The sequence below is a fragment of the Pyricularia oryzae genome, chromosome 3 (assembly GCF_000002495.2).
Source record: "Pyricularia oryzae 70-15 chromosome 3, whole genome shotgun sequence".
NCBI lineage: Eukaryota > Fungi > Ascomycota > Sordariomycetes > Magnaporthales > Pyriculariaceae > Pyricularia > Pyricularia oryzae.
In genome coordinates this window covers 3,320,870-3,337,496 of record NC_017849.1, presented here as the reverse complement: position 1 = coordinate 3,337,496, position 16,627 = coordinate 3,320,870, and the positions used below count along the sequence as shown (strand labels likewise).

Here is a 16,627-nt window from a genome sequence, read left to right as displayed (position 1 = left end):
CGAGGAAGTGAATCATAACTCGTGTCCTGCATGAAGGAGATATGGATTCCCTAGCCGGCAGCCATGACGAGCTCCGGGCCCATCTCTTTATTCTACTGTTTCTTTGCTGCTTGTAGCTCCCGACCCTGGCTAGCATGCGTATTCCTTCCTATTATGGCTCCTGAGTCGCACGGGCCGTTGTCGGAACCGTCGTCAGACGACTATTCGCAGCTGCCATTGTGCTGTCGCCCCAAACAAAAACACATAGCTTCCAAAACTCATGCATTTTGCACAGGCCTGCCGGAGAGCCCGCTTTCCGTCTGAAAGAGCCTCAAGTGAAAAAAAAACAAAAAAACATTGGAGGTTAAACTTCATCCCATCTTTCAGAGGCTCAACTCCGCCAAGCCAAACGCCCGCTCCGGTTTAGTCTGAAGCAAACTTCGAGACTGTCCAACACAAATGTTCGTACGATGGTTTGTGCCTCTCACAATACCCGTGGATTTGTGTTGGGGCCAGGCGGGTGGCTGCACACTACCAGTTACCACGTACTTCGTAGAAGGAACGGCTTCACATGGTAATTGGTTTGTTGGGTTGCCCCAGCACATCCGGGAATTTCGACATGCGCCACGACCAAGAGTTTTGGTGTGTGGATTCGAGACCAAGTCATTCGTAGGTACTATTCGTTGTAGGTGTGTAGGTGTGAGTAGTGTCGGTAGTCAGAACAGGTATGCAAGGCTGATTCGCGTTCTAATACGCAGTTCTTTTGGAGCAACAAACAACAACAGGTGTTTATCGTTGTTCCCTCACTTCGAAATAACTGCCAATGTTTGAACCATGATGTACTCAACTCTGTTAGCTGTCATGCCAAAGGGTCGCTGGGTGCACGTACGTTGGCACGGGCTCGTTCGAGATTCACGGCGCAGGACGCGTCAATGTCAACGAAAATTATTAACCAACCGCGGACGTGGAAACGCAGAAAAAATCCATGCAAATGTCAAAAGAAAAGGGCAAAGAATGGGATGAAAGAGCTGCACACAGATCTAGGGGTATTGCGGTGTGCGCTATCATAATACATATGGTAAATAATAGTACAGACGAAGTAGGGAAAAAAAAAAAAAACATCACTTCTTCGCCTCTCGGTTGCCCCCTGTGTCTTTAGCCGCGGCCGCAGCAGCTTCCTCCTCCTCGGCGATGAGCAAGCGCACGTCCCTGGCCGTCTGCCACTCGTGGACGCTGGCAATGATTCGATCCAGCTCGGGGCCGCCCATCATGACGCCCGGCAGATTGTGGATGTCGAGCCCGCTGCGGTGGTCGGTGCAGCGTTTTTGAACATAGTTGTACGTCCGAATCTTTTCGCCCCTCGTGATCTTGTCCTTTGACAGGACGCTGCTGCGCAGGTTCTGCGCCATCTCCTCCCGCTGCTCTCGCCTCTTCTGCGCGATGCGCGAGCGCAGCACCTTCCAGGCCGCCTCACGGTTGCGCTGCTGCGACCTCTCGTCCTGCATGCTGACCATCGTGCCGGTCGGCATGTGCGTCAATCGGATCGCCGACTCGGTCTTGTTGACATGCTGCCCACCTGCACCTCGTGCCCGCATCGTCTCGACCCGCACCTCGGTCGGATCTATGTAGAAGTCGCTGTTGGGGTCGTTGACGTCGGTTGTGCCCTCGTCGCTGGCGCCGGCCTCCTCGGGGAACGACGGCAGCACCCACACAGCGGCGGCACTGGTGTGAATGCGGCCCGACTTCTCAGTCGCGGGAACGCGCTGCACGCGGTGCATGCCCGCCTCGCCGCGGAATATGTCGTAGGAACCGGGGTTGATCACCTCCAATATGGCCTCCTGCAGCGGGGTCTCCCCATCGGCGCCGGGAGGGCCGTCGACCCTTTCGTACGTCACGGTCTTGGTCCTGTATCCCTTGAACGTGCAGTAGCTCTGATACATCTTGAACAGGGCGTCGGTGAACAGGCGGCCTTCCATGCCGCCGGGCCCTGGCCGAAACTCGATGAGGCAGGGCATGTCGGCAAAGGGGTGCTTCGGCGTCAGGGCGATTTTGATCTTGTCAGAAAGCGTCCCAAGCTCGTTGTTTGTTGTCTCGAGCTCCTCCTTGGCCAACTCTCGCATTTCCTCGTCCTGGGACTTGCTGAGACCAGTTAACTCATTGATGCTTGCTTGTGCCGCATCCCAGGCCTTGAGAGCATCGGCAACCTTGGAAATTTCTCCCATGCGCTTCGCTTTGGTGCTATCAAAGTTGGCCTCCAGTTCGGTGTGCAACTGATCGTGCTCGTCTGTCAAATTCCTCGCTCGGAGGAGGAGTGCCGGCGGTATTCTCCCACTCGCCTCTGTCAGTTGGATTATTGCAGGTGTCAGTCAATTGTCGGACTCCAATTGGGGTTTGCTGAACCCTTTTTTTTCGCTGACCTGTACTAGCTAGCCGTCGCGTGACTTTTATTGTTGTTAATGTTGTCCGCCACTGTGACGGCCTGATCAACCGTCGACAAAGCCATGGCGCTCGCAACATGTTATTGCATTTGTGGCTGCGAAGGGGGTACTTTGGATGCTCCTGGCAATCGCGCAGTCTATATCATTTTGTGCCTGACTTTTTTTTTTTGTCCCCTTCGTGTCGCGTGTCAGCGTCACAGCCATACTGTACTTTTACCGAACAGGGGTATCTGCACCAGGGCCCACAGTAGCTTCAGCCCCTGGCAGAGTTGGGTCCGGTCCAGTAAGTAATTAGATCAAATGCTACTACGTATTATTACCTACAAGAAACGTCATCATCCAAGTGCCTGGCCTAAGCCGGCCATTCGAGTCCTTGTGAGTTCTAGCAGGAGCTTGGTTGTTGATGTTAGTCACCCCGTTTCCCGCGGCTATTTGCAGCAATCATCAAGCCAAATTGTGTACCATGCGACGCTCGCCGCATGCATGTACGGTACAGTACTCCACTCCGTTGCAAGCCGTTGACCAAATGAGGCAAGACCAAGGACGGGAATCCTAGCCGAGAAGCTACCCCGCGATTGGGTCCAATTGACTTCCCCTGCGTCACAACTTTGAGGACGAACCCCGCCAAACCGCGTATGAGTGTGACTGTTGTGACTGAGGTCGTGATAATTATCGTCAACTCGATCTTGCATTGGAGAGACTTGCTGTTGCCAGTGCCCACCCAGGGATCTTGATCAAAACTTGCATCCGCACAACACGAGACCTGTGAACTGTCAACCCACTTTCGTACTTGGTGTTTGATCCAGCAAGCAGCATGCCCGAAATACACCTCGTCGACCGGACCGCCGAGGCGCGCGACGGTCCGGCTGCCACGGATGCCGCCGCTGCAGCACTGGCCGGCACATCGAACACAGCCACCGGTGCCAGCCAAGCGCAAGCCCAAACAGTCGATCCCTGGAACGTGAGCGGAGGCGTCGACGCCGATGGCAACATCCAGGCCATCAACTACAACAAGCTAGTGGAGGAGTTTGGCACCAAACTTATCGATGTTGAGCTGCTTGAGAGGTTTGAGCGCGTTACCGGCCACAAGCCGCATCGCTTCATGCGTCGTGGAATTGTCTTTTCGCATCGAGAGCTGGATGTGCGTGGCCGTGCTCTTGAAATTTTCCAGAATTTCCCAGCCCACCGCCGAACTGTTGGTTGACCGAGATTTATTTCCAACAGGTCATCCTAGACAGGCACGAGAAGAAAGAACCATTCTTCCTCTATACTGGCAGGGGACCGAGCAGGTATGGTTATTTCTCTGAGAGCATCCACTTGCATTGTATGTGGAAGTAGGGAGTGTAAGCTAACTAGGATTATCTCAAGCGACTCGATGCATATTGGTCACACAATCCCCTTCGAGTTTACCAAGTTAGTCAAGCAATTGCAAGTCCATGTAATCAAAGTTTGGTCTGACCACATGTGACATATTTCAGGTGGCTTCAGGATGTCTTCCAGGTTCCATTGATCATAATGATGACAGATGTAAGTTCAAGGACTCCAGAATATGGCTGCGGAATAATGAATTGACAGTTGTGTAGGACGAGGTATGATTACGAAGCTATTGCCAGAGCATCTAAGCCAAACTTTTAAAGGCTTACACAGATGAAAACCTCAGAAATACCTCTTCAGCGAGAAGAGGACCATCGAAGAGGTTCAGTCCTACACGAAAACCAACGTTCGGGATATCATCGCAGTTGGCTTTGATCCCGAAAAGACCTTTATTTTCTCGGACTACGAGTACGTGTCAATTTGCAGGGTTATTGTTCCCGGATCATCATTCATAGACGCTAACGACGCGGTTGCATCAGCTTTGTTGGAGGTGCTTTTTACAAGAACATCACCAGGTTGTCAAAACACATTACATATAACCAGGCAAAAGCCATCTTTGGGTTCAACGACAGGCAAGTCCACCAAAATAACAGGGGAAACTCGGCCCTGATTTTGTACTGAAGCTGACAGACTCACAGTACCAACATTGGCAAGATTCATTTTGGAAGCATTCAGGGTATGCAACGCACTGGAACCGTGGTATCTTCACCCGTGCAGATCACTTAACTTACAGTTGAATCATTCCTTAGGCGCAACGAGTTTCGCTTCGTCATTCCCCCACATCTTCGGCCCTGACGAGAAGATTACTAGCAAAATACCATGCCTGATCCCATGTGAGTTAAGGCCAGTCATGGACTTTTCCACTTCCATGGACTAATTTGTGCAATAGGTGCCATTGATCAGGACCCCTACTTCAGAATGACCCGAGATGTGGCTTCGAGGTTGAGTGAGTAACAATTCCATCTTATTCTTTCTTGGGAGCTGTTTAACTAACGAAAACAAAGAATTTGCCAAACCTTCCCTGATCCACGCGCGATTCCTGGACGCCCTCCAAGGCCCAGGCTCAAAAATGAGTGCCAGCATTGAGACGTCAGCCATCTTCATGAACGACACACCCAAGCAGATCCTGAACAAGGTCAACAAATACGCGCTCTCGGGTGGCCAGGTCACAGTCGAGGAGCATCGCGAGAAGGGAGGTGACACCAACAAGGATGTCCCTTACCAGTATCTCACCTTCTTCCTCGAGGACGACCAGGAACTCGAGAAGATCCGTGTCGAGTACAGCACCGGCAAGATGCTGACTGGCGAGATCAAGAAGAAGTGCGCCGAGGAGCTCCAGGTATACGTCCAGTCCTTCCAAGAGCGCCGGGCAAAGGTGACGGACGAGATTGTGGCCGAGTTCATGAGGGTCAGGCCCCTGAATCTCAAGTGGGGCACCCTGACTTCATCCGACGCCGGTGCATCCAAGGCAACGGAGGGTGAAGCCGCAGCCGAGGGCGGCGATGGTAAGATGACCAAGAACCAACTAAAAAAGTTGGAGAAACAGCGCCAAATAGAGGAGAAGAAAAAGCAAAAGGAGGCAGCAAAGGGTGCAGCAGCTGCATGAACAAGCAGCTAGCAAGTAAACACACCTTGAGCTTGTATGTGAGGGCGGTGCACAATGCGAGTACTCTCAATAAATATGACAATGGCTGAGAAATCCGCATCCTCGGCATCATAAGCCCTGCATATGCACGCCATGGTATGTGGGGAAGTGCTATGTAGTGTGTGCTATGCCCTCGGGGTCGAGGTGTGCGAGGCTCAGCAGTTGCAGTTACGTTTCGATTTCTCAAGCATCCGATGACCGGCGATGTGTTGTTTACTTTTGAAACCGGTGCCGGAATCCCATGTCTCGAGAAAACGCTCAAAGACTCCGGAGAGATGCGGGGAGTGGTTCCGAGCACCACCGAAGCCCCGCTTAGATACCGGACGGATTGGCGTGAGCGGGGGATGGGAGACTATGAGTCGTTTGTGATGTAATTAATATTAACCTTCATCAGTTCGACCGTCCTACTTACCTAATGTCAGTTCCCTGTACTGTATACTGCAGGTAGGTACTTTTATCAATTTGCGACAAATCTTTGTAGGAGATCCCGAACAAAAGAAAGCAGATTATACTGTAAATATCTTTCGCGGACTGTATTGGTAGGGTTTTGAGCAACCGTCTTCATGCCAAGGACATTACAAGATACAAACATACACAAAATGGCTTTCACCAATCCCTCGATATATCCGCCGGCGTCGCACGACATACAAAAGTTTGCGAGCCGAAGGAGCGTCGTTCACAGCACCAAGGGCATAGTCGCTTGCACGCAGCCTCTTGCAGCAAAGTGCGGCATCGACATTCTCAACGCAGGTGGCAATGCTGCCGATGCTGCCGTCGCTGTAGGTGAGTTAGCTATTTACTCTTCCTATTTTTTTTCTTCGCCATACTCGACACCAAAACTTAGATGCGGAGCCCATGGCTTACAACCAGCCATCAAGCGGCCGGCATGAACATGACGGAGCCGTGCTCAACGGGCATCGGCGGTGACATGTTCTGCCTATACTACGACGCCGCCACCAAGAAGGTCTCGGCGCTCAACGGGTCTGGTCGCTCCGGTGCCAAGTACACCCTCGATGCGGTCCGCAGCGCGCTCAAGCTGCCCGACTCGGACACCAAGACCGAGATTCCGACAAAGAGCCCCCTGGCTGTGACGGTGCCAGGTGCCGCGGCAGGGTGGTGCGACACGGTCGAGCGGTTCGGCAGCGGCAAACTGACCATGGCTGATATACTCAAGCCTGCGATCGAGCTGGGCGAGAAGGGGTATCCTGTTTCCGAGATAACTTCGATTGCTGCAAGTATTTTACTGTTTGTCAAGTTGACATGAACTGCCTCGACAAGTTTCGATCCTTTCTAACACCAAAGCTCAGTGGCGAGAGTCGGAGAAGCGCATCCGTGAGGCATCTCCCAACTACAGCGAGATGCTAAAGGCGGACCCGGACGCGCCAGGCGGCTGCCGCGCTCCAAAGGCGGGCGAGATCATCAAGCTGCCCAACCTGGCGCGGACCTTCCGCACCCTGGCCGAGGAGGGCAAAAGGGGCTTCTACAGCGGCCGGATAGCCGAGGAGCTCGCCAAGGTATGCCAGGACCTCGGCGGCCTGATGGAGCTCGACGACCTCAAGCACCACCTTGAAACGGGCAGCGAGCCCGTCGAGCCCCTGGGGCTCAAGTTCACATCCCACGGCGCGGCAGCCGCGGACGGCTCGGGCGGTGTGCAGCTGTGGGAGCACCCGCCCAACGGCCAGGGCATCGTCGCCTTGATGGCGCTGGGGATCCTGCAAGAGCTCGAGCGCAGCGGCAAAGTGCACAAGTTTGGGCCCGAAGACCACAACACGCCAACGTACCTCCACGCCATCATCGAGTCCCTGCGCCTCGCCTTTGCCGACGCGTCGTGGTTCGTCACGGACCCGAACGTCGCCAAGGTCCCATCCCAGGAGCTCATCTCGCAGGAGTACCTCGCCGAGCGCGCCAAGCTCTTCGACCCCGAAAAGGCATCGACGTCGGTCCGGCACGGCGACCCGTCGGGGGCGCAGTTCAAGAGCCCCGCGCTCAACAGCAGCGACACAGTGTACTTTGCCGTGTCGGACAGCCAGGGCAACGCCATCAGCTTCATCAACTCCAACTACAACGGCTTCGGGACGGCCATCATCCCCAAGGGCTGCGGCTTCACGCTTCAGAACCGCGGGAGCAACTTCTCGCTGAACAAGGCCCATCCCAACATCCTCACGCCGCGCAAGAGACCCTACCACACCATCATTCCGGGCCTGGTGACCAACCTGACCGACGGCGGGCTGCACTCGGTCTTTGGCGTCATGGGCGGGTTCATGCAGCCGCAGGGCCACGTCCAGACGCTCCTGAGCCAGGTCAGCTGTGGTTTGTCCCCGCAGCAGGCGCTCGATGCTCCTAGGATCTGCATCGGGGCCGGGATGCCCGACGAGGTGACGGGCGAAATGAACGATGACGTTGTGGCCATCGAGGAGGGAATGCCCGCCTCGGTCATCGCGGGTCTGCAGAAGCTGGGTCACAAGTGTGTGCTCATCACGGGAACTGAGAGGTCTCAGTTCGGTCGGGGCCAGATCATCAGGTGGACTGTTGATCCGGTGGACGGAACGGGGGTGTGGTCGGCAGGGAGTGATCCTCGCGGAGATGGTGCTGCGTACCCAGCCTAGGGTTTTTTTTTTTTTTTGGGGGGGGGGGGGGGGGGAATATACTTAGGTGGTTTGAAAGACTTGGTGGCTTTGTGCCATGGAAGAACGGGTCCATGAATAAGTAGTATTGGCTATGGTGTTGTTCATATGTAGTCTTAGCTTGGAACCGAACGGATTATATCTAAGGTATTTTTATATACATATATCAGCACACGACAAGAAAGTAGACTCGTACATATTCATTGTGATGGGCGTTTCTTTGGCAAATAACCGCATCATTCCCCGCTCCTCACGTAACACATTGTTGTACACTTCCTTTTCCCTCCCCTCTCCTCCCTTTCCATGGGCGAACAAAAAAAAACACCTCCTTTGCCTCTCTACTCCGACTTGTTATCAGCCTCGCCCTCCTGTCCCTTGACAAGGACGCCCTTCTCGGCCAACATCTTGCCGAGCTCGCCGCTCTGGTGCATCGAGACGAGGATATCGCAGCCGCCGACGAACTCCTTGTCGATGTAGACCTGGGGGATGGTGGGCCACTCCGAGTACTCCTTGATGCCTTCCCTCAGGCTCTGGTCCTCAAGGACATTGTAGGCGGCAAACTTTTCCGGGTCGACGCCCTGCATGCTGAGGATCTGGATGCTGGCACGAGAGAAGCCGCACTGGGGGGTCTCGGGCGTGCCCTTCATGAAGAGGACCACGGGCGCCGACGCAACCGCCTTGTCGATGGCCTGGCGCACCTCGGACGTCAGCAGCCGTCGCTGCTGCTGCGCCTGAAGCTGTCTGAGGAGGGTGGGCGCGGCGATCGAGTGCGCCGGTGCGCGGCAGGCTGTCCTGGAGGCTTGTCGGAGGATGTTCTGTAGGTAGAGCGGCGGCGATATTGCCGATTTGTTAGTGAGGGTCGATCATCATGATTTGTGTTATTCCTCCTTACTCCTCCCATAAATCTGCTGGAGATCATTGTGTTATATGTCTTGTAGAGTGCGACGCTTAGTGGCGTGGAATTACTGTGGTTGAGCGGCGATGCTTTTGGGAGCGCAGGTAGTCGGGCTATTATCTGAATCGCGCGAGTGTGAGTATTGATGGGTAAGTGGTTGATGATAAATTTCGACACGGTCAAAATGATGTAACGAACGTATCGCGTCAACCGCTATAGCAATGATAGCATTGGATACTGTAGTGGGTCATGGTCAATTTAAAGTGGATACAGTGAATTGAACTTCACAGTCTACGCCATATGTAAGGCTCATCATCCCCTATAACTCTACCCCTTCCCAGCAGCCAGGTAGCCAGCAGCCTCACACCGTTAACCATGGCCCTCACTCGTTGTCAGTATCTAGGTAAATTAGTCAAATAATCCAGCACAAGTTGGCTCTCCATCATGATTCCAATCCCATGACTGTTAGATCTCTGTGCAACGTTGGCACTCGCAACGCTCTTCTTGGGAAACCACACCGGTACTGGGGAAGGATCCCCATCGGCAGCTCACTCCAACCGATAAATATGCAGATTTACCGACCAAACCTGATAATCAAACTGCAGCCACGTACGAGCGTTAGATATCTTAAGCATGCTCCTAAAACGCAGTTTTTTTTTTCGTCCTCCATCATAATTTGGTGAAAACAACGGGACTTTGATGAGCCCTGCAACCAGACATGAAAGACTCGCAACATAGCAGTCAAAGCCACACATGCTGTCTTGTCCACTCAGAGCTTGAGAGGAGCCCACTTCTTCTTTGACTGTCCCTTTTTGGTTCCTTGTGAGCTGGCCGAAGGAGCATATTCACTTGCGGCCTTCTTGGCGGCATCTCGGCTCTCCATCTCAGAGAAAGGGGACGCATTCGGCTTCGGCTTTGCGGGCTTGTTGTTCAAAGTCAGCAGCTTTGGCCTCCATCCCGCGCTCGCTATTTGAGTCTGCAGTGAAGCCGCCGGGGAGGGTTTCATCGGAGTGGTTATGTCAAACAGGATGAGATCCTCCCCGAAATCCAGGAAGTTTTCTTGGGTTAGTGTTTCTGTCACCCCTGGTTTCATTCCAGTACTCGGGCTCGGTTCATCCCACGCGTCATCTTCAGGCCGCGGCTCCTCATCCCACGGGCCTTTTCCATTCCACGGGTTCTTTGCATCCCCCCACCAGCCACCCCACCCCGACCGGCTATCAGACTGAGTCGACTGGACCTTGTATTGTGCCTCTATCGGAGATGAAGGGGCAATGGTATGCGAAGGAGCCTGTTTGTCCGTGCGCTTGATTGCCTGGCTGCCGCGCTTTGTTTGACGTCGGCCTTTGCGATGGGGACTACTGTTGCCGCCAATCAGCTGGTCCAGCTCCCAGAACGTCATCAGCGTGTGGTCGGCAAACATTTCCTGGACATCGGGAAATGGGTGGTTTTTGGCCATGTCCCAGGGCGTTTTGGGAGCGGAACTAGGAGTAGCAGGATCTGCGTTGAAACGGGCAAGGCTTTTCAGCACCAAATACACCTGACGACTACGATCAGGTTGGGTCTGAGAGAGCACTTCGTGTAGAGGAGTCAGGCCATGGCTGTTGATCACATCCGGGTCCGCGCCAGCCTCCAGCAGCCTGTCGACCATTGCAGGTAACGCGAACCTACAGGCAATGTGCAACGCCGTCGTCCCTGTGGGGATGTGCACAACCGGGTTCACGACGGGGTGGCAGCTCTTAAATATGACACCGGCCGCCTTTGAGCCTTCCTGCACGATAGCACAGTACAGAGGGGTGTAACCCTCTCCGTTCGGCGTGTAAGGGTTGGCGCCTTTTTTGAGAAGGAAGTCGGCAACCTCTCCGAAGTCGATCTTGGCTGCGATATGCAGCGGTGTCTGGTTTTGATGGTCGCAATCGGGAGATCCCAAGCACTTGTGGTCACACTTGTGTCGTCTCATCTGCGCAGACGCAAGGTCCACGGGACAGCCATACTTGATCAGCGCGGAAATGCTGCACTGCGCCAGTTGCTCCGCGTCCAGGTGGTGGACATTGGGCCCGACTTCAAAGCCACCTTTATACTGGTGTTTGTACTTGTCCGAGTCCCACCAGGGCTGGCGATTAGCCAAGGCCAAGTGGATGGGCATCAGGCCAAACGGGCTCATATCCATGGGATCGGCCCCGCGATTTAGGAGGACGTACGTCGTGCGGGAAAGACCGTAATTACAAGCAACACGAAGAGCCTTGTTAAGCTCCCATTGGGCGGCCATGGTCTGTGGGAACAGAGCTTGATAAATGGCCACCATGCTTGGGTAGTACTCAAAGCTTTCGTCGAACATGTCGTCATCCGCAGCAAGATAAGCCGAGACCTTGGGGGCATCTGCGACAAGCGCATGGTGGAAATATGTGATCCTCTTGGACTTGAAAGGCTCCATGGGTATATATCTATGTGGGCAAGTGTCAGTGACTTTGTCCAGGGACTGTGGGTAAAAAGAGTATAGCTGCTGCTCGAAAACAGGACATCATCAAAACCTACCCCTTGATCTTCATGTCGGAGACAATTTCATGGATATGGTGGGTGAGAATGCTGACGATCCGAACAGAGTCGTGGCGTACTCCGTGATAGAATAAATCGAGCATAACTTGGGTGATATCACCCCATACAACTTTCCAGCTGACGGCCGAGGCGAAAACATTGAACTGATAGAGCTCGAGGAAGACTCGGTTCACCTTCGAGAAGCTGCTCAGGTCATTTATCAAGTCGATCTCATTGACAATCATGGTGATGAGCTCGATGGGCAGATGCATCAACCCCAATCGAGGCTCCTTCCCGTTTCTCACGGCTGCATTCCCAAGCTGCTTCCTTCGACGGGACAATATTGATTTCGGCCGCGCTGTTGGTATATAGATGAGACGAGGTGAGGAAGAAGGTGCATAAGAGAAGAGGGGCGCGGGAATGTTTGTGTTTCCCTCCATGTCTACAGACATGTGCTCGTGGAGATTGACTGAAGACATTATGGGCGAGTTGAGAGTCAAGTGAAAGTAGGCCTGCTTGCCCTAGAGATGCCAGCCAGATTTTCTACTGAGCTGTGTCTTAGCCAATTGCTTAACAGTGCAGCAGGGGGAAAGCATGCATCCTAGTGAAAATTCACTCTAGGCTTCAGAATATGCCATATCAGGTGCCGCGATGGCTGAGTTGATGTTTGGAGATTGTCAGATAGGTGAAGTAGGTAGCTACTTCAAGGCGGCATGTAGGTGAGGTCGGTTGATCAAGATAAATCCTGAACAATGCGAGTGCAGGTAGTGGTGCAAACGTGGGCTGCGTACGATTTGGTAGTGGGGAAGTGATCTGTCTGTTGTAGACCACTCAATGAGCTTTTAGGACTCAAGTTCCTGGGTTGAGAGCGCTGGGGCTACAGAGAGGCCAGGGCAGTGAGCTTTGGAGAATGATGGTACTAGGTACCTACCTACCTAGGCAAGGTACGTACATAGGTAGGTAGGTAGGTAGCATGGATGTTTATGAACCAAACTTAACACTATTTCTAGTCTAGTAAAAAAAAAAAAAAAAAAAAAAAAAGCCCTGATGAATGAGCCATTTTACTTTGAGAAAACTTATAAATTTATAAATCAAGCGGTCTCTCTTCTACTTCTGGCTCTAAATTGTATGTAATTTAATCATCACCAAACTTGAAGCTTGACTTGCTCCTTCCCTCAAAAGGGATTTCGATAATGGCTGTTGTTGAAGCGAGCTTAGCTCATATAATGGAATCCATAGGAGCGGGATCAGCTTAATGGCTTACAGGAACTTGGGTACCTGGGTAGGGTACCTTACCTACCTCCTAGCTGAGGAATACTTGCTCAGTCAACCTTAATCGGACGACCACATGTAATTCGCAGCTCCACCACATACCTACCACTTGCTGACTCCCGTACATATTTCGTCACTGGAACTTTTCAGATATCGAATCGAGTGCTTTCTTCACTCAATTTGTCAGCTTCAGAGCATGTGCACGACTTGAAAATTAAAATTGCGTTGTGGCCAAGGGATACTAGCAACATTTGCATTTCCAATCAAGGTTTAATTTGTGTTAACCCTGTGAGGGGCAAAAAACAATCCATCAAAGTGGCTCTCGCTTCAACTCAAATAACCTCTATCTCCAACTCCATCTCACCAAACACACTCGACGGACCATGGTCCGCACGCAGCAGCCACAGCAGCAGCAGGATGCCACTGCAGTCTCGGCCTTATCTGCATCAATATCAGATGGCAAAAAGCACCTGCTGCTATCCGCGTCGGGTTCCGTCGCCACCATAAAGCTTCCCAACATCCTCAAGGCTCTCGGGGAGGCCCACGATCCCTCGCGGCTCTCAATCCGCGTGGTCCTCACACATTCTGCCGAGCACTTTCTGGCCGGTCAGGCAGAGGAACAGCCTACACTGGAAGCCATCAGGTCCATTCCGTGCGTCGACGCCGTGTATGGAGACGCCGACGAGTGGGGTCCGCGGCCGTGGAAGAGGGGGGAGGGGATTCTGCACATAGAATTACGAAAATGTAAGTGGTGTTTTCCGACGCATGTCGCTTTTTTTCTACTCTTTTTTTTCACGACTGTACTGGTCAAAAAAATGCGCCACACCACTAGGTTTGTATCTAAAACTGCAGCACACAGGGGCCGACATGTTGGTCATCGCCCCGCTGAGCGCAAACACCCTGGCCAAGATCGCAAATGGCATCTGCAACAATCTCCTGACCAGCGTCGTGCGCGCCTGGGACACGGACGGCGTCGTGGAAGGACGCAGGAAACGCATCACCGTATGCCCCGCCATGAACACGGCCATGTGGCGGCATCCCATCACGGCCAAGCAGATCCGCACGCTGGAGAAGGATTGGGGGGTTGCGAGTGCGCAAGGTGAGAGCGATGGCGGTTGGTTCGAGGTCTTGCCGCCACAGGAGATGAAACTGGCTTGTGGCGATGTTGGAGTAGGTGGGATGGTGGACTGGAACCAAATTGTAAAGGCTATAGAGTTGACGCTAGATTTGAGCCAAGACCGGCTAGGACAGCCGACTTGAACCACGGACATAATTTAGGGGATAATCGAGTGCGCTTCGTCCACTATTTCTTTTATTAAACCGGACACACCTCAGGTTGCATGGCTAAAATGTTTGATCCTAAAAAGGAGCGACATTGTTTGAGTAATGCATTGAGGGATATTTGGCATGAGATATAAGCACTTGGACCGCATGAACTTGTTGCAACGACATATGATTACTTCATTTGTACTTTCTACTTGTATCAAGAACATTTACTCACCAAAAAGCCCTGGCCAGCCATGGACCATTGGCTGCCACTAGTGAAAGGGCCGGGATATCAGCGGCTGTCTTTCACCAGTGCCTCTCCCCCAGTGCTGTGCAGCTCTATAAGTCCAGTGTGACAACATGCCCGCCGCAAACCCAACAGCGTCGTTCTTGAAGGCCAGGATACCCGCCGTGGTGATGAGCATAACGGACCAGCGCTCCGCGCGCTCCTCTTCGGAAAGGGACCGGTGAATGCGCGTAGACAGAGCCTCAGGAGCATTGCCCTCCATCGAAGACTCCCACAGATCCGCCGCTCCGTGGTTTAGACTCTGTCCCACTCCCGCGAGCTCCAGACCGGACGCCAGAACCATGATGCCGAGAAGGGCGTGGGGAAAGCGGTCGAGCAAATCGAGCAGCGTCTCGCCCAGGATCAGACCCAGCAGTATCTTGAAGATACCCAAGATGATGATGCTGGCGCCTGATCGTGCACCGAACCGATGCTGGGCGGCAAGACCACCTGCACCGTGACAGACTGGCATTGCGCCGAACCAGCATCCAATCAAGTTCATGGACGCCACGCTCAATCCCATCTCGGTGACCGTCGGTGTCGGTAGGTTTGGTAGCAGATCGGCGGACAGGGCCGAGACTGCGATGACCGAGTTGAGCGTTGTCAAAGGCAGTTGCGCCACTGCCATCGATATCGCCACGGGGCTGGTCCAAGCTGGCAGGACGAGAAAGGGAACCCAGGGAGCGACCCCGGGTAGGCGGAGGTTCCGACCCGAGGTAGCGACGGCCACTGCGGCGAAGGCGGTACCGAGAATGAAGACGATGAGCGCATACGGGACGCGGCGGAAGCGATGTGTCACAACCAGACCCACCAAGGCCCCAAACGCCCAGAGACGGTTGTCGAGTATAGGATGGAGCCAGTGCAGCGGCTGCAACAGTGACGAACCAGCTGATATGACCAGACTTAGCCCGGCACCGAACTGGATTCCCTTGGCCACGGGTACGGGTATGAGCCTGGTGGCCCGCCTCAGTAATCCCGTAGCCGACAATATCAGCACCGCAGCAGAGACCAGACCGCCGGCTGCGACTGTTTGCCTGAGGCTGGTATGCTCTGCGATCGCTGCGGCTGCAATGGCCTTCATCGGCTGAACGGGAAGCGGAATCCCAAAAACGATACCCGTCAAGACATTGAAGATGCCGGAAAAGACAAGCGTGGTCGACAGGGATATGGATGACTGTAGAGCGAGCGCTATCATCAGGGGAAGCAGAGTGCCAAGGTCGCCAAGGGCGCCAGATATTTCGGATAAGGGATCATGGCGGAGGGTTCGGATGCTGTTGCGATTCAGTTTCGGTATGTCTTTGATGGCCATGATGGCGGGGTTTGGTGGTGACGATGACTCCAGAGACCAGCCAGCCTGATCGACACCGCAGTTTGCGTGAATCTATTGTAGGGTGAATGGGTAACAAAAATTTCTTCTAAAGTACGGTATCCCTCAGATTGGTATATCAAAATTAATGTATATAGCGCTATCTGGCCTAGCTAAAATTGCAGCTCAGGATCCGGCAGAGTCAAGGCAAGTACGTCATGTTTTGGGTGGGAAACTTAAGATGGGGCTCAGAGTGGACTACTATTCCTAGTAATCCTTAGTAGCAACCGGCGTTGCTCAGGCAAGGAACGGAGGTATTGTGTAGGTAAGCAGTCGCCGAAAAATTCGTCGTCTGACATCCTCCTGGGCGCATCGTACCTATATCATGATGCTTGGCGAGATGTTCAAAACAGAATGAATCTGCAGTGATTTGTTTTCCAGTCAAAGAAATCTTGTTTGGGCATGGGTGTTTGATGTCGTCGGTCTAGAACAGTTGGCGGGAAATTGCTGGCTGACCATTTTCATCGTGTTAATAAATGACTAAAAAGAAAAAGGAAAAAAAGTTAGACTACGGGGTAAACGTCAATTGACATATCGCCAAAAAAGAAACGCGTGCAGTCATCGTACGAAGTATGTCTCTCAGCCGTTCGTACCAAGATCGAGCAACATGCGCCCTGTAGATCAGGTGCCTCTGCTGATTGTGGGAATGTGTTAAGGTCCGCGGATGTAGCCTTAGCATGCAACAGTCCAGGATCGCTAGGCGATCGCATTAAGGACTTGGTAAACTCAAAGAGCCGAACTATGCGGGGGGAAAATAAACAATGGGAAGAACGAGTCGGCGACTTTTTTTCTCCCAGGTACCTACGTAGGATGCATGCCAAAACCTTGGAGACAGCGCATCGATGATGACCCATCAAATGCCTGTCGTCTGCAAAGAACCTCTCATTCAGCAAAAAAGGTCAGCTTCGCAAAATGCCCATTGCGTCGAACCAGGCACGCTTTCGCACACT

At 53.2% G+C, this 16,627-nt stretch overlaps 7 protein-coding genes across 7 annotated transcripts; 3 read left to right on the top strand and 4 right to left on the bottom strand.

Moving 5' to 3' along the window:
• Window positions 1-908: 908 nt before the first annotated feature.
• MGG_09539 (peptide chain release factor 1) lies at window positions 909-2,581 on the bottom strand. The gene is made up of 2 exons (XM_003712154.1): window positions 2,397-2,581; window positions 909-2,317 (listed from the first exon to the last, which is right to left on the bottom strand). The coding sequence occupies exons 1-2, from the start codon at window positions 2,494-2,496 to the stop codon at window positions 1,101-1,103; spliced, it is 1,317 nt and encodes a 438-aa protein (XP_003712202.1). The 5' UTR covers window positions 2,497-2,581; the 3' UTR covers window positions 909-1,100.
• Window positions 2,582-2,822: 241 nt separating this feature from the next.
• Window positions 2,823-5,880, top strand: MGG_09540 (tryptophanyl-tRNA synthetase). Its single transcript, XM_003712153.1, has 11 exons — window positions 2,823-3,558; window positions 3,642-3,706; window positions 3,786-3,830; window positions 3,896-3,944; window positions 4,001-4,006; window positions 4,078-4,199; window positions 4,271-4,363; window positions 4,430-4,467; window positions 4,541-4,624; window positions 4,681-4,737; window positions 4,796-5,880. Exons 1-11 carry the CDS (start codon window positions 3,232-3,234, stop codon window positions 5,395-5,397), a joined length of 1,488 nt encoding a protein of 495 aa, XP_003712201.1. The 5' UTR covers window positions 2,823-3,231; the 3' UTR covers window positions 5,398-5,880.
• A 155-nt stretch (window positions 5,881-6,035) lies between these two features.
• On the top strand, window positions 6,036-8,042 carry MGG_09541 (gamma-glutamyltranspeptidase; the record flags this gene model as incomplete). The annotated part of the gene is made up of 3 exons (XM_003712152.1): window positions 6,036-6,219; window positions 6,315-6,667; window positions 6,744-8,042. The coding sequence occupies 3 exons, from the start codon at window positions 6,036-6,038 to the stop codon at window positions 8,040-8,042; spliced, it is 1,836 nt and encodes a 611-aa protein (XP_003712200.1).
• An 87-nt stretch (window positions 8,043-8,129) lies between these two features.
• On the bottom strand, window positions 8,130-9,130 carry MGG_09542 (monothiol glutaredoxin-5). Its single transcript, XM_003712151.1, has 2 exons — window positions 8,953-9,130; window positions 8,130-8,875 (listed from the first exon to the last, which is right to left on the bottom strand). The coding sequence occupies exons 1-2, from the start codon at window positions 8,977-8,979 to the stop codon at window positions 8,399-8,401; spliced, it is 504 nt and encodes a 167-aa protein (XP_003712199.1). The 5' UTR covers window positions 8,980-9,130; the 3' UTR covers window positions 8,130-8,398.
• A 372-nt stretch (window positions 9,131-9,502) lies between these two features.
• MGG_09543 (uncharacterized protein) lies at window positions 9,503-11,816 on the bottom strand. Its single transcript, XM_003712150.1, has 2 exons — window positions 11,488-11,816; window positions 9,503-11,396 (listed from the first exon to the last, which is right to left on the bottom strand). Exons 1-2 carry the CDS (start codon window positions 11,757-11,759, stop codon window positions 9,725-9,727), a joined length of 1,944 nt encoding a protein of 647 aa, XP_003712198.1. The 5' UTR covers window positions 11,760-11,816; the 3' UTR covers window positions 9,503-9,724.
• A 1,051-nt stretch (window positions 11,817-12,867) lies between these two features.
• MGG_09544 (phosphopantothenoylcysteine decarboxylase) lies at window positions 12,868-14,100 on the top strand. The gene is made up of 2 exons (XM_003712149.1): window positions 12,868-13,503; window positions 13,619-14,100. Exons 1-2 carry the CDS (start codon window positions 13,143-13,145, stop codon window positions 14,017-14,019), a joined length of 762 nt encoding a protein of 253 aa, XP_003712197.1. The 5' UTR covers window positions 12,868-13,142; the 3' UTR covers window positions 14,020-14,100.
• A 55-nt stretch (window positions 14,101-14,155) lies between these two features.
• Window positions 14,156-16,626, bottom strand: MGG_09545 (uncharacterized protein). The gene has a single exon (XM_003712148.1). The coding sequence runs from the start codon at window positions 15,618-15,620 to the stop codon at window positions 14,298-14,300; it is 1,323 nt and encodes a 440-aa protein (XP_003712196.1). The 5' UTR covers window positions 15,621-16,626; the 3' UTR covers window positions 14,156-14,297.
• Between the last annotated feature and the right edge of the window lies 1 nt (window position 16,627).